Consider the following 22658-nt stretch of genomic DNA (forward strand, 5'->3'; position numbering starts at 1 on the left):
GGCAAATCCATGCCGGTGACACCATCACCTCAGAGTTGCTGGTAAATGGACCCAGATGGGGGTGTGATGAATCCTTTTACATCATCACAAAACCCGGATTCCTCTCATGTGGCCAGGGGAAGACAGCCCATACCTGATCCTGCCCCTTGGGGTGGTATTATGAGGGAGGATCACATGGGAGGAGACAAAATGGAATTGAAAGCTCTAAAACCATTATTGACTTCAAGGCCCATAATGCTTATGGTACTGAGACGAAGAAGAGGAGCAAAGAGCGAATGAGGATTACTAGTGCTGCAAAGGAGACTGTGCATTATGTTTCAATCACAGTCAAAAAAGCGGGACCGTGGGTCCTTCTGTGCTCTCTCCTCACCTGTCGCCAAACCCTGGTGTCGTGCAGTTGGTTCCAGTGTATTGCAGTGCAAATATCATGGAATCTGTGCATCCTAGTTCCTGGACCTCGAGTTTTCTTCCTCGTGTCAGGACCAGCTCTTCTACGACCACATTGATGTTTCGCCGATTTCAAGCAGCCGTCTCATGTGAAAAAGGTGCTGAAATCTGGGGAAAGGGGTGGGGTGTCCAAATGTCATGTAGCCAGTAATGTCTGGAGCATCTTAACAGGTAACTATGTAACATTTGGTGTAGATTGGTGAAACAGTGTGTAATTGTATAAGGAACAACACTTCGCCAAGCCACAAACAACTTCTGACTTGTGCTGAAATCTGGCGAACGGGGTGGGGTGTCCAAATGTCTTGTAGCCAGTAACGTCTGGAGGGTCCTAACAGGTAACTATGCAAAATCTGATGCAGACTGGTTAAACCGTGTGAAATTGTATAACAAACAACGCTTTGCCATAAACCCACAAATAAATGGTCACTTTTGCTGAAATCCGGGAAAAAGGGTCAGGTGTCCAAATGTCATGTAGCCAGTAATGTCCGGAACAGTCAACAATGCAAAATTTGGGGCAGATTGGTGAAACGGTGTGCAATTTTATAAGGAACGCTTCGCCACAAACAGACACATTTTGACTTTTATATATAAAATTATTACAATACGAATCAATGGATTGCGTAGCTGCCAATTGGGTATTCACACAGCCCTGAGTACATTTAAACATTTGTAGACTCAGAATCATGAAAGAACTCACTCAAGTGACCTTAAACACATCAATACAAATGTTTATTAGTACAAGACAACAGCACAGTTCCTGACATGATAAACAAAAAACAAGTCATAAAAGAGATGTGGAAATGACACAAGTAGTGATCAAAGGGTGTCACGGGGAGCGGAAGGGGTGGTTGGAGTCATACAAAAAACACTGGTTGGCATATTAAACTGAAATGGATTGATTCGTCCATATGCCCAATGTGATCCAAAGTTCAGCAAAATATATTTTTATAAAGTGTACAAATTAATTCATATTCCTTGGCTCCCTGATGCCTTAATCTCCCTGGAAGCTACACACACTAGACACAAATTGGCATGAGCTACCGCAGACATGAGCGTATTGGATGTCCACGAATGACTGAAGGTAGCACGGTAGAGGGATTGGTAAATAAAAAGGCTGAAAATATATGTAACTTTTTTTCTAGTCACACACTGTGGAGTTCCTTGTTTAGTCTCCTTCATTATATATAATCTGTTTTTGAGAGCAAGGGCCAGTTTGGTTAATTCCCATCGACTCAACTTCTATATGTACACTGCGATCACCCAGAGCGTCCTAGATTTGGACAACGATCTAGGGGTCACCCTAGATCATTTTTTGCAAATGCATGGCGGTGGTGAAGCTACGGATAAACCAAAACCACCTTAACTGTAATCCCTTCAAAATAGAGATATTACTTTGCGGAACAAGCCTCATTAGATCACAGACTGATTCTTCCGGTGCTTGTTCGTCTGTGGCCACCCAGGTGCCGATTGATTCTTCTCATTTACAAAAACAGATTAACCAAGTCTCTTAGCCATGTTTTTCTCATTTTTTGTTGTTTTCTTGATCTTTGTACATTCCCACAGAGATAAACTGATTAATGTGTTTATACTATCAACATGGATTTCAATAATTATGTATAATATATTGGGCTACCCTCACCTTCCCTGCACAGATTGCAGCAGATTCAAAATATAGCCGCCTGAATTCTACTAAGTGGGACGAAGAGAATATATCATCATCCTGGGCCTTCACGTTCTACCTGCTAAAGACAGGATAGTCTTTAAGTGACTTTGGGCTTCACTGTGAGTTCAGCGGTGCAGTAAAAAAAGTAGCAGTATTCAGAGTTTTACTTTGAAGTGGGAGGATTTACCTCGAGCATGATGCTGGTGGTAAATCCTTCACTTTAAAGCCAAACATCGGCAGATTTAAGAGTGGTATTACCACGTCTGGTAAATCTGCCAAAAATAAACCCTGTAGTGCTCTAGACTCCAAAAATAGGGATTTACACTGCCCTACCACCACTCCTAATCCTGTGGTTATGTCATGGGGATGAGAGGTGGTAACAAGTAGAGCACTCGCAATAACGCCCTTTGCCATATTCACATGGCTCTTCATCATCTCAGTCAACAATTTCTTTAGAATACATTATTTTTGCATGTGAAGGTTAGGCCTGTCAGATCAGTTTCGAGAGCCAGGTTATGGTTTCTAACCTACACCTGGCCAGATGGTAGTCAATCGTTTTCTGTACAGGCAGCATGAATTCAGAACTTTCGACCGTCTGCACTTAACTCATTCATGACCATTTGGTGCCACGCAGGGTGCTTAAAACTTTGTTTCCTCGCTAGGCCACAGACTATGCTTCCCTCTCATCTGGTCCCAGGGCTTAGTAGCTTCAGCACCACAGTACTCTTTCGTGTGAATGCTGTGCTATATAGGTCCTGTACCCGTATCCCATACCTGCACCCACCAACCAAGGGAGCTTGCTAATAAACCCCAGAGAGCCCACACTCATTCAGGGTGAGTCCAGAAATCAACGCCCTCTTTCCGTTGATTGGCCATCATTGGAAGCTACATTGCATTCTGTCCATCAAGCTAATCCTCCATTTAAATTGCAAGATTGAGTTACTGCAACATTTTAGGATTTGACTCAGCAGGTTGTGCGCATAACTTATGTCACCACACCAATTTAAAATGGTGTCCCTGCGGTAGCTTTGGCACAACATAATGAAGAATACAGATAAGCCTTCCAGTCCAATTCCAGGCTTGACACACGTTATCCAATTATCTCCTGAATACGAAGGGCAACATCCCAGTAAGAACTGGAGGCTCTTCTCTGACCATGGCGAAGGAACTCCCTCTACTGGCGAGGAAGGGTGGTCACACCTACAGTGGTTTTAACTCTTGCCCGGGTGAGTAGGGGAAAACCCAGTGCAAGTAACCCCTATAAGACAGGCACTGATTCTGCCGGTGCTGGTAACCCTTATAAGGGCTGGCACTGATGCCTCCAATGCTGGTAAACCACGGTAAAATTTTAACCAATTCCTCCAGTGCAATATTTCTTAGGAAGGTTGGCACTGATCGCGCCAGTGGTGATAACCCCTAGAGGGATGGCACGGATGCCTCCTGTGCTGGTAAAACGTGGGAGTGGGCACCAATGCTTCCACGGATGGCAACACCCAGAAGGGGAGGCAGAGTGACAAAAATTGCCTTTTCACCCAATCCTTCAGTAGCAAACCTAACAACTGACTGACTTAGATGCAGCTCTAACATACATTTAGAGGCTTATGCCTGGCGAGCATTCTCCAATTTTCTCATATACTCCTGTACCTCCACAGGGTTAGCTGTGTGTTTTAGGATCAGAATCATGTTGCGGTTCTCACCCACCACCATTTCCAGTTCTGTCCCCATTACAAGGTAAAGCTGAACCACCCCTTCTCATCCTACACCCTTTCGTACAACAAACAGAAGTAATGGATATTAACATGCATTGCAGTTAATAGTCCTACTAAATATTAATTTGAGTAGCACATAAAATTGTTCATACTTCTTGCAAAGCTTAATATGGGCACAGAAAAGTCATCTTGCATGCAAGTACATATGTTAAAACCATCCTGCACTGTATATCTCAGTACATTGACCTCTTGCAAACGAGCATATGATAACTACCTGTTTGTAATGATGCTACAGTACAAGTGTATACTATGCAACATATGCTCATTGTATATCTGTATAAAAGCAGGGCATGTGGCCAAACCCTCCAGTAACACAGAAGAGACCTTGCATATGAGCAGAGTACGTGATAAAGCAATCGAGTAGCACTGAAATATCTCTGCCAGGAGCAGAGGGTGTAGTGAATAACAATCTACGTCATCACTGCGCCACCATAATGTTGACTTTCAAAAAGCTGACTTCCATTGTGGAGTGGCGCAGTGATCGCATATCACAGTGCCCCGCATCCCTCTACCCGCCTCCCCCCTACCTTTTCGGCGGCACACTTCTGAGTGTGCCGCCGTCTTTCCTGTATACCTGCGGCGACAGTTTTTTCCTACTAACATGGGTCGGAACTGGTGCTGTAGAGTCCTTTTCTCTAGTCTTTTACTTTTTGTCTTTATTGTCCCCAGCTACCATCTAATGGAAGAGGGGGGACACCCCGCAACACCTTACCCCCATTACTCTGACTAAGGGGAGAGGGGAACTTTTGCCAGTAAAGGTGACTTTTTTTGTCACAGTATTTGTATGATCCTGTGAATCATTGAAATGTCCTCATGCATGAGCAGAGAACTCATATTCGTATTTATTGAGAACATGGTGCTTCGATTTGAGTGCAGTAAATACCTTGGGTAAAGGGGGGGTTCTGGTGGTTGTGACTGGGCAATAAATGTGGTATAAATATATTGGAGCAAAGGACACAATTAAGAAAAAGTGGCAACTACTTCTAGGATCACAGATAAAACCCCTTCTATAGGAGCACAGAAAAGACCACTTGTATATGAACAATGAACATGGTGAACACCTTTCAGAGCAGAGAAAATACCTCACATATCAGCAACCAGTGTGGTAAATACCTTTAAGAGAAAAGAAAAGGACGTGTACATGATCAGTGATTACGATAAATACCTTTGAGAGCACAGAAAAGATCTTGTCCATGATCAGCGATTTTGGGAAATATATTTGGGGTTTGTCAGCAATTGCGGTAAATATAGCTGGGGTCTCAAAAGAGACCTTTTACATGATCAGTGATTGTGTTAAATATCTGAGTGCACAGAACAGACCTTGTACAGAACAGACCTTGTACGTGAGCATCAAAGGTTCCTTGTAATACAAAGGACAGCTAGTATACGAGCAGAGAATGTGGTAAATTCCTTTAGAAGCACATAAAAGGCTGCTTGTATATGTGCAGGAAATGTGGTAAATGCCTAGCAGCATTGAACATGTGTTGTATATTTGCATAGTAAATACATCTAGGGGCACAAAAAAGACCACGTTTGTGAGTAGACTCTGGAAGCACATACAAGTATACACTAGTATCTGAGCAATCAATGTGGTAAATACCCATGAGAGCACAGGAACGACATTGTATATCGTCAGTGATTGTGGTAAATACATCTAGGGCCCCAGAAAGGAGCTTGTATATGAGCATCAACAGTGTCCTGGAGCACAGAAAGGAGCAGTATATGAGCAGAAAATGTGGTAAATACTTGATGTGCTTTGGGGCACTAATAGGTTCTGGGAGTGTTATATGTTTATATATTCTGGCAAGTGAAAATACCTCATCTACATGTGTAAATAATGCTGGAGAGCTGTTTTACATGCATGGTTAAGAACAGGGCAGTATCATATTAATAGGTGCACATGTGCTTATGTGTGTGTAAAAGAACGCTGGAGATACTCCGTGCATGTAGATGTGTGCTGGAGAGATCTTGCATGGGTAACGCACATGTTCAGACGTTTTGGTATTAAGGTACTGGACAGATGTATGTAATAATGCTTAGGAGACCACACATGTATAGACACGTGGAGGAAAGACCTATGCATGTACACATAGGCTCGATACTGTATGTGGCTAAGACATCTAGAAAGACCACATGAGACCAGGCAAGCTTGTGTATAGCTCTTATATGTTTGAGAGATCTGGAGACCTAGATGTGCACAGAGCAGTGTTCCTGTGTGGGTGCGCTAAGAGGGCATGTTGCATAATGGCGCACATCAGCACGTCTATAAATGAAGGTAGAGTGAACACAATGCAGGGTCCATGTTTCTAACAGCCCTTTGCAGATTTTACGTGGGTTTAGGAGTGCAGCGAAGAGCGTGTGTTTACAGCACTTGCAGGGCACTGCATGTTCTGTAGGGTAACCGCAGTGACCTTATGAATACACACAGGGGCACTGCATTGGTGTACATGTGTCAGGTGGACATGGTCAGTCCATACATCAGCAATCACCTCCCACTATGCCTTTGTCTGCCACCTTGTGCCCCGGACAAATAGGAACAGAGCTCTTCCTCAGACACTTGTGTCAAATAGTCGGGGCGGCTAAGCGGTGGCAAAGGAAGTGCCGAAAACTAAGAGCTGGGGGCATTCACCACTATTAACTGCCATGCCCCCCAACCCCCAGTGCCAAGGCCTTTTTTGGTGATTTTGGTATTTTGCCATTCAATGCCGTCTAACGTTTTCTGTTTCATTAACCCCTTAAGTGCCAAGGACGAGGTATCTCGTCCTTGGCAACAGGGAGGTAATCCCAAGGACGAGATACCTCGCCCTTGGCACTTAAGGGGTTCTTGTAGTAGATCACAACCTTCTCTGTTTGTTTATTCGCAGTTTGAGCTTGGGCGAGGCTGGGGTCTAATGATGGTCTCTTCTGCGTCGCCTCATCCTCTGTCTCTGCTGGTAAATGGCCTGATCCTAAGAAAGGGTCAGAAAGTGAATAGTGAGAGGAGCCTTTTACCTGCGAAACATGACAATAGGCAAGAGCTAAACAAAGCTCAGCACATGGATGTTGATCTTCCAGCATGGTGTCTATTTTATTTTTATTTATATAGCCCTAGACAAGAGGCCGGCAGGCATCATAGCCGTTGACAAAACAGAAAACAAAAAAAACACAGTTCGGCGATTGTTAAAATCAGGAGTTCAGGGTAAAAGAATGTAAACAGTCAGTAATATAAAAAGACAGCCAAAATTTTCAACTACATCGAAAACAATTGAAACATTGTGCAAAGACTATTAATCCTCCTTCAATAAACTACCAGTCTTAAAGAGGAGGCTCCCTTCGGCCATGATTGACACACACTCAAAAAGCAGAGCACATTACTAGACCCACATCCCGCAAGAATACAGTCCCTGTTCATCGGTGGCATTCTCTCATTCTCCATCAACAGCGTCTCCCCATTCTCCATCACCTTGGGTTGCCCATTCTACATGGTCCCGCTCGCCACACTGCCAATTGATTTGTATGCCCATTTTCAAAATGTGGGTTCTATTGCCCATTATTTTGGTCACCCCTTTTCCCAATCATCCTAGTGGTCCCCTTCTCTACTACCCTGGTACTCCCGTTCTCCATGACCCTTGATGGTCCCATCTGCTATGACTCAAGCTCCATCAACCAGAGAACCAATTGTCAATCAACATAGTTGGTCCATTCTCCATCACCCAAATAGACCAGTGGTTGCCCCATTCTCCATCATCATGTTGGTCTTATATGGGTACTTTTCTGACTTCTTTCATTTCGATGGTCCCCTATTCGATTTTACTTGACATATGTACGGAGCGATGACAAAACCGATAACCACACCGTGTCTGCTTTCAGTATTTTGCGCCATAATGTTAAGATCCATTGATGACCTGCATATTGCCATGGTCTTTTTGAGGTTTAGACCTTTTAAGGTTATATCAGCTTGCTAAGTGCTGTATTTTCATAAACTATTTTTACACTCAAGATCTGGGTTTATGCACTGTTGCTGTATCTGTCTAACCATCCGCCAGAAGACAATGATAGGCGTTAGTCACGGTTTACAGTAGGAACACCAAAAACAACAGTTATTCGTTTGCAGTCCTGACACACTCGCCACTCTGCCCAGCAACATCACATGTCAAAAAGGCTTTCAAGTTCATTTGACGAACCAACCCCTACAAAACGTATGATATCAGACATTACCTACCCACCAGCATTCAGTGGCTAACCCTGATTTTTGTAGATTTTGATCACTTTGAAAGGCTAATCGGATTCTCTCAGGTTTTTCCGCTAGACATTCTACAACCATGGACCTCTCTGCTTTTTTATGCTGGCATCAAGCAACTATTTTTCCATGGCACTCTACAGGCTAAGCAGCAGTGATTGGTCTATTGGCAGATTATTGTAGCTGTAGTGTTTCACTATAGTTCAATGTGGCTACGAGTAACAGGTTAGCAAGGACTTTCCTCCACTGCACTTTTTTGGATACTGCAAAATGGTTTGCAAATCCTAAATACATTTTCCCCTTATCCCAAAGCACTGACATTACCAGAAGTTTGCATATTGACCACAAACAACATCCTTCTGTAAAAATGGGCAATGATAAAGCATTCCCACCACATATAGATAATGTATTGTATCCACTACAGTCCCTCGAGCTCTTCTGCTTCTCTCCTCTCTGACTGTCTGTCTGCTATCCAGGGGTGATGTGCCGCCAATGATCTTTGCCTTAATGACAGTAAGATAGAGATTATCCTCATCGGCACAACGGCACCCTTCTTTCATGTCACTCTCTTGTCGGCCTCCTTTGACCCTCTTCCTGCTCCCACCTGTGAGGCTAAGAACCTCGGGGTCATCTTCGACTCCACACTATCCTTTTCTCCTCACATCTCCCATGTCTCTAAGAAGTCAAACTACCAACTGCACCTCCTCAGAGGTATTCTTCCTTTGGTCTCCTTCCCCCAAAAGCTTACTGTCTCAAGAGCTCTGGTTCTCTCTAGGGTGGACTACTGCAACAGCTTCTTTATAAATCTTCCCGCTTCTACTCTACGTGCTCTGCAACTCATCCAGAAGAGGACTGTGAGACTTGTCCTTGGTCTCAAGCCCCGGAATCGTATCTCTTCAGCCCTGAATTCTCTTCATTGGCTCCCAGTGGCTGCAAGGATTAAATTCAAGACCCTATGCATTTTCCACAAGGTTTTCTGGGGCCAAAATACCTTCAACTCTCCCTCCGTAAATACCTTCCCACCCGAGCTCTTCGGTCCTCCACCTCCAACTCCCTCAGGGTCAGTCGTTTCTCCAAGCATCGAGTTGGGGGTAGATCTCTTTCCTCGGCTGGGGCCTCCCTCTGGAACAGCCTCCCTGCCACTCTGAAACTTGAGAAGAACCATCTCTGGTTCCGGAAGCACCTCAAGACCTTTCTCTCTGCCTTCGCTCTGCTTCTCCCCTGCTGATCTGTCTGCTTCGGCACCGTGCACCTGGATACCCTCCGATTTCGGACCCAGGTCCCTGCTCACCCAGCCACACACCGGCAATGCCTCCTGAAAACCCTTGCACTTTGATCTGTATCCCTACAGTCCCCCTAAATGCACTTATCTGATACCCCTTGTCTGCACTTTAAATCGTGCACTTGCCACCTTGGTGGCTGCACTACCAGTGGTTTCTGTTTTTATCTCTTGCTCAGCACTTTCCACTTCTCTCCTCTCCCCTGCACTTTCCCTCTTCCCCCTAGCCTGCACTTGCGTGCTCTCAATGTCATTGGGCCTAGTAAGATGGTTGTTTTGACCTTGTTCCCCTCCCTTGCCTCGTCGCGCACTGAAACACCTGTGTGTGAGCGTGATACAAATAAAATATCAGATCATAGCATGCAGGACTATAGTGGGTAATGGAATGCAGTTAGTCTTTCAGTGAAAGGTAGAATTTACATTTTGCATTGGGGTTTATGCCCCGCACAGCTGAGAATCCACACAAGCGGTTACCTTTTCATTCGAGGATGTGTAAGTGTAGGAGTGACATTGTTCCTGCGGGACGGACTTTCTGCTCCACTGTGCAAGTACAGCGTAGTGGCAGCAGGTCTGCACTAGGTGGTCCTATTTTTCTTAAACCACACAGCGGTTTGGGGCCCAATCTACATTGCAGGCATTCAATAACTGTCACCATAGCGAAGCATTGCATTTAGTGCGCATGCAGGTATTGGTGGTCGCTTTTCAATAGGTCCCATTTCCATCCAAGCTGAATGCGCCCTATTTAGTGGATTCCTAGCCCTCCAAATCCTCTTGAGCCTGCATCTTCTTCCTCTAGTTCGGCTTCCATGCCTGTACTTTGGCCTCAGCGTTTATCCTACTGTTTCTATGCTACACTCACTATTCTCCTTCACCTCACTGTACCTCCACTGGATTGACAGATGACCAGAATCTCAGGTACATGGCTCGAGCATCTCTGAGATGTTTGAGATGTGAGGGGAGGAGAGTGTGGAGTCGAAGATGACCCAGAGGTTCTTAGCCCCTCAGGTGGGAGCAGGAAGAGGGACAAGGGTGGGCTGCCAGAGTGTGACAGGAAAGGAAGGTGCAGGTGAGCCAATAAGGAGGATTTCTGTCTTACTGGCATTAAGGCAGAGATCATTGGCGGCACACAACTCCTGGATTGCAGACGAACTATCCGGGTGAGAGATAGTGAGGAGGCGGCTGAGGGGAGCCTGAAAGCGAGCCGAGTGTCATCCGCATAGCACTGAAAGTTAGAGCGCTGAGCAGCAATGCGTTGGTCCAGAGGTGCCAGGTATTGGTTGAACAGCCTGGGAAAAAGATTAGACCCCTGGGGTACACCACAGGTAGAGATTGAGATAGAGGAGAGGAAGGACCCAAGTTGGAATGGGGAGGGTTGGTCAGAGAGGAAAGAGGTCAGTCAGGCCAGGGCCTGATCGGTGATACCCAGGTTATAATGGAGCCGGTTGAGCAGGATGGCATCGTTGCCCGTATCAAAGGCAGAAGAGTGTTTGAAGAGGATGAGAACAGAAGGATGGTTAGTGTCGAGGTTTGAGAGCAGGTCTTCATGGACATTCAGGAGAGCAGTTTCCGTGCTTCTGGATGCTCTGAAGCCAGACTGATGGTCATAGAGACAACCAACAGATTCAGTGTGAAGATTAAGCTGGGAGATGGCCAGCTTTTCCGAGAGTTTGCCCAGGAAAGGAGTAATGGAGATCGGGCGATAGTTAGGCAGACAGGAGGGTTCAGCAGAGGGTTTCTTGAGACAAGGGTGAACGAGAAAGTGCTTCAGGGAGGAGGGAAGGTTCCAGTAGCAAAAGAGTGGTTGCAGAGGTCCGCCAAGGATGGAGCAAGAATGTCAATGTGGTCCTTGATGGTTTTGGATGAACAGGAAAGAACCTGTTTTGACAAGACTTTCATAGATCAGACTTGTCTAGAAACGTTGTCAGGGGTGAACACAGGAAAGGAAGAAAAGAGGAAAGGTGGCGGCAGGAAGGCCAGAGGTAGATGAGAGAGTAGAGGAGTAAGGAGGAGAGGAAGAGGGGGTGGACAGGATGTGTAGCATTTCATTGTGAAGGATTTCATTATCCACTAAGCATGCCCATGTTTCATCTCAGTAATACATTAAGGGAGATGGAATATGGAACATGGAATGCGGGTGGAAAGATGCCAGAGACAAGAAGAAGGATACAGAGAAGAGATATCTGTTGCTGTGTGCAAGAGCCGGTGGGCTCCAGTTACCAGAATAAACCTATTTATTACTCCATGATACTGAGTGACCATCATTTCAGGATGTCCTGTTTTGTTTTTAGATGAAATGTGAAGCCAAGGCCACGTAGTGGACCTGGGAGCGGTCAGAGAGGGAGAGACCACAGCAGGATTGGCCAGCACCTTGAAGACTTTAAAGAGTTTGGCAGAGTTGTTAGATGCTGCAGAGCTACGGTGGGCCAATCAAGTTACTTGAATTCACCTATTTATTCCTCCATGATACTGAGTGACCATCATTTCAATGGCCACGAGGATGGGATATTAGACGGCACCTCACCGAGTAGCCGTCCTGAAATACAAGCTGTAAGAAATGTGCGAGCCACAGGTACCGCCAGTGGATCAGAAGTGGAACTGTAGTGATTGAGGAAATCGAGAACACATATAGGCCGTGTCAGAAGCAGTGTAGCACGACACCACTCGAGTTTGGAGCTGCGGATACGGTCATACCTAATTCTGGATGTAAATAAGTCTGCATGCACTGCGACTAGAGCATCCCTAAGCACTGCCAAATTTATTAAGGATATCCTGTCTTTTACAATTGATTCCAAAGGGAATTTGAGTTAAGTGTCTAATTTCACCATTAATACACAACATCTCGCTTTAAACAGCACAAGGTTGCCCAGCGATGCCTACCTTTTTCATTACTGTTTACTGTTGTGACACATCAGAGGCTGCACGCAAAGAGACGTTGTCCAGTGACATCAATCTGCATCCGCCGTAATTGATTGCACTTGCAATCATTGAAGTCATCCGCCAAAGGCTTAGAGGAAAGCACCTTGTTGCATCATCCTACGTGCTGCCATATTTGTTGCCACAGCAACCAAAGGATACAATTGCAAACAAGTTTCAATGACTGTTAACTATGTGATGCTGCATTTATGTTTGTGTTGGAAGGAATAGTTTTACCCCTACTGTTTAAATGCCAAGCGTCATCAGGGCAACAGGCAATGCAAATTTGAAATGCAATGAAAAATTAACATTAGTCCTACCGTTAATTGCAAAGTGTTACAACAATGGGCAATGCATGTTTGAAACGCAATGATCTATGAAAAAGGTGAGGGAAATTACATAATTTAATAATGAGCAGCAAGTAATTCAAGATTAAGAAATGCAATAAGCAATGATCAATTATTATTTGATTAAACACTGCTAACACATTTTATTTCACACCAGCAACAATATCACCTGTGATAAATTAATAAAGTGACCACAATCAACCTGTAACAACCATAGAGGCTGTGATTGAATACACAAGGCTATTTTTTTTTTGACATCTTATAAGAACTGTCTGGCAAAATGCAAAACATGGTATTAGTGCAATTTTCAACATTTCTGAACAGGTGGAGAAACTACTTCATTTACCAACATAAAACAATAATCAGTCATCATAAATGCAAAGAATACCTCCACCAAATAATTTTTTGGATACAAAGGGTGAGCCAATGGTGCCATGAGAAAAACGTTTTGATCATTATGTTTTTGCTGCCCATGGCCTACATTTTTCTAATGAAAGGAAAAAGTGTCTACTCATATACTGTTTGGGAAAGAACTATGGGCAAGAACAAGTTGGGAACCTCCTGCCTCTATCTGATCAAGTAGCACAAGCCCTTGCAGAATATGAGAAATGTGTTAAAATGTTAGACCTACATTATAAAAAATCTGTGAGTATTATTCTAGAAAGATACCATTTTGGAGAAATACAAAAAGAAAGCTTGAGAAACAGTTGAACAGTTTATTACAGCATTGCATGGTTTAGCTACTTTATGTTGGTTTGGTAATACATTAGATGACATCCTCTGTGATCAATTTATGTTGGAGTGCAGTGACAGCAAAGTGAGGGAAGCATTATGGTCCAAAGGTAATTCTTCCTTAGATGAAGTTCTTAGAGTTGCAAAGAAGGTAGGGCATACCAATAAATGCGTGAAAGAACTTGAGAAGTGAGCAGAAACTGAAAATAAGTCAGAAGTATCCAATTTGCCAGAGGTTTGGCAATACAAGAAAAGACCATAACAACAAGGAGACAATTTATCAAAAGGTTCCTGTGTATGAAGGATAAAAGGAGCCAAATTCAAGGAGAAAAGAGATGCCAATGAAAACAGAAGAAGGTGCTATAGGTGTGGTAGCCTACATCATCGGGCAGGAGTGAAAAGTATCCTGCAATTAAAGAAATTTGCATGACATGTAATAAAAAAAGGCCATTTGACAAATTGTTGCAAAACAAATTTAGAAAATATAGAGTTCATCTATGAACTGTGTGAGGAATTTTAAGAGTGCACTTTTATTATCGAAGAGTCCGAAATTAACATAGTGGAGGATGAAGATGCAGATGTTAAAAAAACCCATGGCAGATATGCAGATTGATGGCTCTACACTCCAGATGGTCATTGATTCATATGCCAAGTACACACTATTACCGAGAATACCACATTGAAGGAGATTGATGTAAAACCTGTTGCATATAGTGGTAAACGCATTGAATTAGAACAGTAGTTTTGTTCAACCATAAAGTTAAAAGGCAGAACAGCGAAAGGAAAGGTATATGTTTCTAAGAAGGGAATGCATCCGTTATTAAGCTGGTCTCATCAGAGGAGATTAAAGATAAAACTAGATCCCAGTGCCAAGGAGATGGTGTATGCGGTGGATCAAGAAGAACAATCTGAACATTTTGAACATCATCCTGTGTTCCGGGTGGGCTGGGAAGTTTAAAGAATTTTAAGCATGAAATTTGAATGAAAAGTGGTGTTGTTCCTGTAGTACAAAAGGTTAGACCAGTTCCTCTAGCCATCAAGGGTGCTGTGAAAGAAGAACTGGAAGAAATGGAAGCACATGGGGTAATTGAAAGAATAGAATCTTCTCAATGGGTGTCACCATTGAAAAACATAGTTTGTGTATTGACCTCAGATCTGTGAACAAATATGTTATTCCGGACAGACATCCTCTGCCTAATATAATGGAAATGTTAGGAATGGTAAAGGATGCCAGGTTAATGAATACCTTAGATCTAAAATCAGGATATCATAAGATTATGTTACATCCCAAGTCCAAGAATGTTACTGCTTTTACCACTACTGAGGGCTTATTCCAGTGTAAGAGGATGCCTTTTGGTTTAATATTCGCAGCAGCTGTATTTCAGTGCGTGATGTATCATCTATTCCATTATATGCAAGGTGTTCTTTGTTTTCAAGATGATGTTTTAGTTTATGTGAAAGAAAAGAAGGAACATGATGGTAGAATGTGCAAAGTCTTAGATATTTTTTCAGGAAGCTGGTCTCACTCTTAGTAAAGAGAAGTGTAAATTCAATAGATCTAATATACAATATCTAGGAAATTACATTTCTGAAAAAGCCATCAAGCCCAAAGAAGATTTTGTAAACACCATTTTAAAATTTCCTAGTCCAGACACAAAAGATAAGGTTATCTCGTTTTTGGGTATGGCGGAATATTACACCAAATTTATTCCAGTAAAAGCTTACATATGAGAAAGCTGGCAAAGAAAAATGTGATATGTATGTGGGATGATCAGTATGAAGGTGAATTTAATGAGATAAAGAGAGATAGAATTGTGAATATTAGAATGTCCACACTTGGATAGAATTGTGAATATTAGCATGTCCACACTTGGATAGAAATGTGTATATAAGCATGTCCACACTCAGATAGAATTGTGAACATTAGCAGGCGCAGCATCCACAGGATTTTGATTGAAGGGTAGCATGCCCGCGCCTAGATGAAACTTGAATGTTAGCATGTGCCACACTTAGAACTGTGAACACTAGCCTGCGCCGCATCTAGATAAGATTGTGAATGTTAGCATGCCCACACCCAGATAGAATTCTAAACATTAACCTGCACCGCATCTAGATACGATTGTGAAGGTCAACTAGTGGCCAACTTAGACAAAACTGTGAATGTTAATTAGCATGCTAAATGTAACCCATTAACCAATATAAGCTCAAACTCTGCATACTTATCTCACTCAAAAAACTCACACAACCATCTCTCGCACAACAAGCCGCACAACTCTGCAACAACACATATGCCGGAGCAACAGCACACGCGGACTGACACTGATCCAATACCCGCACCAAAGCTCAGCACCCGGTGTATACCGAGTTGAAGCTGCCAATAGAACACCACTCCTCTCACTATCCTACTCCCTCTTCACCTTACTAACCCATCCTACCTTATTTACAGATCCGCCAGAGCGGCTGGGGACCAATTCCGCTGGTGACGGTGCGCGGTACAACTACCTTTAACATTTAACCATGCACCCACTTTGATGTATTTTGATCCCAATAAAAATAGTATCCACAGCACGGATGCCAGTAATCATGGTTTGGGGCTATATTATCCCAAATGGAAGGTGGAATTGAATACACCATTGCATTTGCTTGGAGAGTTTTAAAAGGAGGCAGAATGCAATTATTCAACTATTGAGAAGGAATTATTAGCAGTAAAATGGTCTATTAGAAGGTTAGTTTGTTTACTTGGGGAACAAAGTTTATTGTGAGATCAGATCACAAGCCACTCAGAGAAATTCTGACTACGAAAGGTTTGGGTAGGGTGTCGTCAAGAATCTGAAAATGGGTGGCACATTTGCAAGAATATAATTGGGATATAGAATTTGTTTGTGGTGTCAATAATAAATGTGCTGACTGTTTATCGAGATTAACAAACCTTGTGGATAGTGATGAAGATGAGAACAAAGACGAGCAAATATTAAATATAAATCAGGAAGTGGTGTCTGAAGATGAATGGGTGAAAGCCATGGTGTTAGATGAAGTTCTCATGAAAATAAAAAAGTGTATTGAGGATGGAGTGAAGGGTAATGAAATCAGCACAATTTTAGAAATAGCACATGAAGGGCACCAAGGCATGACAAACGCTAAACAACTTGTCAGGCAAGATTATTGGTGGCCTGGCATGGATGTAGAAATAGAAAGGTTGATTAGAGAATGTTTTAGCTGTGATGATTCTGCCAATGGGTACATCACAAGTCAAGAACCAATGACAATTATATCTATACCCACCATACCGTGGGGAAGAGTAGGTTTAAACATTGTGGGACCAGTAAGAAGTAACGGAATGTTAAAGTATTGTAGGGTACTAATTGATATGCTATCCAGATGGGTGGAAGTCAAATGGGTACAGAATATTTGACTGTGTGTAGATGTTCAAGACAAAATTCCAAATTTGTGAATATAGATTCAGGCAATAAGGAGAGTGCAAGAGATCTCAAATTTGGGTCAGGTGAGAGAATAAGAGTTAATGCAGATAATTGCAATGGACAAACTATATGCACCAAATGTGTTTGTAAGAAGAATTCGTATTTGAAGGATTATGTTGAGTTCCTTGTAGAAACGTTTTGTGTATATATTTAGGATTGTAGGAAATGCAGTTCAAATATTCCAACAAACCAACTAGTGAACATTGTTTGGTTAGAATCATTCAGGCTTGTATACTTATAGACTGTAATTTCCATTTTTGTGTACATATGTATAAAGAAGGGAAGTGTGTAGCATTTCATTGTGTAGCATTTCATTATCCACTAAGCATGCCCATGTTCCATCTCTGTAATACATTAAGGAGGATGAAATATGGAACATGGAATGCGGGTGGAAAGATGCCAGAGACAAGAAGGTTATAGAGAAGAGAATTCTGTTGCTGTGTGTAAGAGCCGGTGGGCCAATCCAGTTACTTGAATAAACCTATTTATTAGGGAGTGGTCAGGAGAGGTAGAGACAGCAGCAGGATTGGCAAGCACCTTGCAGATTTGAAAGAGTTTGGCTGAGTTGTTAGATGCTGCAGAGCTACGGGCTTGGATGTGAGCTCTCTTCTTAGTCTGGGCAGAGAGTCGCTACTGCTTTTGGAGCAGGCAGCATGCCAGTTTGTCAGAGGATGCACAAGATGTCGGCCATTTCCCCTCAGCCACCCTACACTTGCGTTTAAGAGTGACGAGGTCTGAGTCGTACCAAGAGTCACACTTGGCTTTGGGCTTCAAGCGGATCCTCATGACAGGGGCAAGTATATCAAGAGCGTCAGAGATAGATGAGTGGAGGTTAGAGAGGGCTGTGTCAAGATGTGAGTCAGCCCGAGGTGCAACAGGGGGAGAGAAAGTGGCGGCGAAAGCCTCCACTGACGCATGCTTCATGGGTCGGATGACTGAGAAGGTGGGTGGCAGTGTGGGGATTGGCTCGGCCTGAGGGGTAGAGAGAGAGAGAGATGAGAGGTTAGGAGAAAGTGGTCACTCTAGAAGAGAGGAGTGGTGAGAGGGTTGGAAAGGGGGAGGTCTGAGGGGATCAGAACATCCAGAGTGTGCCCTGCAGACTGAGTCAGGCCATAGCGAAGAATAGAGAGAGAAAGAGTCACAGAGGTTGCGAAAGAGTCCAGAAGAGGAACAGGAAACATCCAGGTGGACGTTTAGGTCTCTGAGGAGGAGGATTTGAGTGGACGAAGCCGGAAGGGAGGAGGAGAGGTCTGCCCACTCGGAGAGGACAAGGTTAACTGACCAGGTGGGCGATAGATAGTAGCCATGGTGAGAAAGCGGCCAGTGGAGTGAGAGCCTACAGACCAGGCATTCAAAGGAGGAGTAGGCCTGCATAGGAATGATGGAGGCAGGACTCCACTCCGGGAAGATCAAGGCTACACCCCCACCAGGACGGTTGGATCTGGGATTAGTCTAATAATTAGGTGACACTTATTCTTACTTCAACCGCAAACTTACCAAAATGAGTGTTCCCAAAGGATCAATAAAAAAAACCACCTGTCAAAAAAATAAATCGGTGGAAGTAAGAATAAGAGTCACCCAATTATAAGGCTAATGGAATGCAGTACTGGGTTCAGACGTGATAAATATATAATTACTTTTTGTAGTGACTTATGAGAACCCGACAACTTGCTAGGTAATTATAATTTTCCTTAATTGGGAGGTAGAGGTGGTGTGACACACCGCGCAATTGACCGTATACATATACAAGTCCACCATATTAATATTTTAATCCAACTAACTAGCTGTTCATATTATTATTTCTTTCCCCTCCTTTATATTTTTTCTCTTTTCTCTTTCTTTTTTTGTTACTAAAATTCAATTGTGTATTGATTCATGGATTTACTTTGTCAATACACTGTTATATATGGGAATCATGGTTTGTGGCGCCTTTGTTGAACATTGCGTTTTTTGCCTTTGGTGTTCATTTGATTGTTCATGATTGTTATCAATTAATTCACAAACTGTATGATACAAATTGTCTCAGCCTCAGAAGAAGAGCCAAGTCTTGAAACACGTGTCAGGCTGATCTTGCAATGAATTAAAATACATGCATTTGTGCATAATAATATGTTTGGCGCAGTGGGAGTGTATAACTTTACAGATATCACAGGAACCTAAGGAGAAAAGTGAAGAACATACAGAAGTAGGCAGTTACAAGTATATGGCAAGAACGAAGGAACCTGACAGAAAGAAAAAGGACACAACAGGAAACAAACAGGCAAATTGAACCTACAAAGAGAGTGGAAAAAATAATGGAGGCAGGCAGTACAATAACAGAAGTCAAAGATAGCAGGTACAGGAACAGTGTGGTCAAGCAAAGGGGGCCTAAAAGAAGAACACAAGGCAGCACATCATAGAACAGGGTCAGGGAGGGCAGGGGGGCTGGAGGGGACGGGCATGGACTAGCGAACCAAGGATGTAAGGGCCGTGAGGCACACGCGATCAAGGATTGCGAGGGAACCACTCGGGCAAGGGCATGAAGGCGCGAGCGTAGCAACGGATGGAAAGGCGTAAAGCACACTCATTCAAGGATTGGGAGAGACCATGTGGGATGAAGGCACACAGGCGCGAGCACAGCCAAGGAAGCAAGGGGCACAGAGCAGACGCGATCAGAGGATTTCGAGGGACCACGTGGGCTGAAGACGCGCAGGCGCGAGCATAGCCAAGGATGGAAGGGGCACGGAGCAGACACGATCAAGGATTGCAAGGGACCACGCAGGCTGTGAATGCGCAGGCACAAGCGTAACCAAGGATGCAAGGGGCGCGGGGCACACGCAGTCAAGGATTGCGAGGCACCATGTGGGCAGGGGGTGCGCACAGGCCAAGGATGGAAGCTGCACAGGGCACGCGCGGTATAGGTTTGCGAGGGACCACGTGGGCAGACCTTCCATCTTTTGGAGGTCTTCTTCGATCTCAGATGACAAAGGTACTGCAGATTGCCACATTCTTTTACGCCTGCTTCTCCCTTTTTCCATGTGTTGCTGCAACATAAAGCAGCCCGGCCTTCTCGGCATGAGAGAGATTCTCTGCCGTTGGGCATCAGTAGCACATGCAATATGCCACACCATGACACAGCAGATAATCAGGATCCACATCAGCGTAACCTAGAACTCGGAATTCGAGCTCTTGTGTGTTTTGCGGATTTGTTAGGATTTCAGAAGAGGGCCAGCAACATCACCCAACCATAAACTCCCCTTTCCCTGATTCACCTCAAGCCCACTCACTCCCCTATGCTTAAACGTAATATGTTGTCCTGGGATCTTGATGGATTAGGTAATGTGTGAACAGAATCACAACCCTTGACCCTAGTTCCCAAAATGTGCAGGGAGTAATATTATTTAAACATCTCTTTCGGGTGCCCACAGCTAGGTCCAGAATAGCAGCTACATAGACAGAGATTTTCTGTTTTTGGAAGAAAACACTTAGATATTTATTTGTGTGGCTGAGCTGGACCTTCCAGGTTTTCACTCTTGTTGACTTTTTTTTTTTAACTACTACACTATCTGTCACACACCATACATTTTGTTTGACAATAAGCATGTTTTTTTAATTTGGAGTTCTTTTAATCTACATATATTCAATGCCTTTTAACGGAGAATGCTCCATCTACTATTATGCAAGTATACATTTATATATATTTGTTTTTAAGATCACTCACTAACTTCATTTTGATTAAACTGAGCTATTGTTACTAGTCATGGTTTAGGTTCCAGAGCTTCCCCTTATAGGTGCCAGAAACCATCTATGATTACGTTTGCCAGACTCTGCAAGGTCTCTAATCAAACTTTATTCTTCTGAGGACAAGGCCTCCTGAACTTGTGCTGATGTTCCAGGCATAGTCACCAAAACTGGACACAATACTCCAAATGAGGCCTCACGAGTGGACACAATACTCCAAATGAGAACTCACAAAGTGGACACAAAGAATTCCAAGATGGCTGCCGACATGCTAACACTGTGAGGGGAAGGCTCCCATCCGGTGCCGCAGAAACTATGCAAATTGAACACTCCACACCCTAGGGGGAGCGGGTACATTGTTGTGGAAACCCAAGGGAGGCGTGGGCCCCTGGAACTAAGGATGGAGACCGATCCTGCAGGATGGTGAGGGATAAGTAGGAAACTACATGAAGCCCCCACCCCCCTTTCGTCATTTTGAAATCAAGACCGGTTATGGACCGCTGAGGATGGGCTTGGAACTTCACTGGGGTCAGATGGAATTTCTGGATATTTTGGTCGGCTAACAGTGTAGCAGGGCATTAAATGTTTCCACCACTGTGGAATTTGGAATCGATTGAATCAGGCAGAAAGAGGACTCACGCTGAGGTGAGTGTGGTGGTAGGGAACAGGAATAGTGCGCCCACCAAGGATTTCTTTGGAAGTAGTGCCTGAGAGCCACAAAGGAAGGACACAAGGTGTGGATTCCTTGGAAGTGGAAGGACCTCTAAGAACAGCAAATTACAGGATTAAGGTGAGCCTTCTGGTTGGACAGTTGAGACTGTAGCAGCGATAAGAAGGCACTGCATAAACCTTTTCAAGACGTCAAACAACAGGCTGAAGGACACTAAAGAGGGGGCGCCTACCCCAAGAGGGGCAAAAAAGCATCAAGATGGTGTGCTGCAAAAAAAGGGAAGTGGAATTAGCTGAAGAACAGACCAACCAGGTCCAGGAAGATACGGCATGGCCCCCAGGCCGGTCTATGGTACAAATGATTACTAAAGAAGTGTTTCAACAATGTTTTAAGGACTTCAGTGATCACATGACAGAGACCATACAGTCCCAGCTGATTTAAATTACAACTGAACTGGCTCAATCCCTCCAGGAAGTGAAGGCAAAATAATAGAATTAGGGGAAAGATTGGACTCTGTGGAAAATGTCTTACAGGAACTGGTAGAAGATACCCGCAGGATTGATACCCTGACTAAACAACTTGTAACAGCCATGCATAATTTGGAGATTCAGACTGAACTGCTCAAAAATCGTTCGAGGAGATCTAATATTAGAATCAAAGGGCTTCCCGAGAGCGTAGCGGTTTGCGATCTAAAGGACACTATACAACAGGTTTTTGATGACCTGCTTGAACTAGAGGCGGGGGAAGAGGTGCCCCTCAAGCACATTCATCGAATAGGTCCAAGAAGAGGGGAATCAGGTGCCAGACCTCGGGATGTTGTTACTGCTATTGGTATGGACAAAAAGATGATTCTACAGGTGGCTAGAAAGGCTAGCCCTGTTAAAGTGAATGGTGTGGAAATTCAACTGTATCAAGACATAGCGCAGGCTACGCTGGTAAAAAGGAAATAGATGGGTCCAGTGGTCAGAGCCCTATCGTAGGCTCAAGTAAAATATAGATGGACATTTCCTTGTTGTTCACATGGGAGGGACGGCAACAGGTCTTAGGGTTTTGAAATTGGAGGAGGAGGGGAGTGAGCGACAAGACAACAATAAAGAAACATGGGGAATGGAGAAGAGTACGAAGGCCACAGTCGAGAAAAAAGCTTTCAAGTGGACCTGAGGGACAAGCAACAGCATGACTTGTGTACGAAGATTAATAGGTACATGGTTCCCTGGGCTCTGAGAGGGCAGGGATTGGGGGATTGGTGGGTAGAAGGTTGAACGAAGATGAGCACATACATCTGGGTGGTGGACTATTGTTCTAGGGGCACCGTGGTGGCACTTGGAATGGGGGATGGGTTCTATTGGCCTAGTAGATTCACACAAGTTATTACCTGGCCAGTAATGCGATTCAACCTCCATGTTTCATAGCATGGGAA

The 22658-nt window shown here is 43.9% G+C and overlaps 1 protein-coding gene across 1 annotated transcript in view; it reads right to left on the bottom strand.

Annotated features, from left to right (window-relative positions):
• Positions 1-1159: 1159 nt before the first annotated feature.
• The window catches only part of LOC138566931 (phospholipid scramblase 3-like), a 304959-nt gene continuing 283460 nt past the window's right edge, over positions 1160-22658 (bottom strand). Inside the window, exon 7 of the mRNA XM_069644686.1 lies at positions 1160-6827. Coding sequence (XP_069500787.1) covers positions 6768-6827 — 60 coding nt within the window. The 3' untranslated portion in view covers positions 1160-6767. The remainder of the gene's footprint in view (positions 6828-22658) is intronic.

This window comes from Ambystoma mexicanum, chromosome 1p, assembly GCF_040938575.1.
Source record: "Ambystoma mexicanum isolate Mex_15411 chromosome 1p, UKY_AmexF1_1, whole genome shotgun sequence".
Classification (NCBI taxonomy): domain Eukaryota; kingdom Metazoa; phylum Chordata; class Amphibia; order Caudata; family Ambystomatidae; genus Ambystoma; species Ambystoma mexicanum.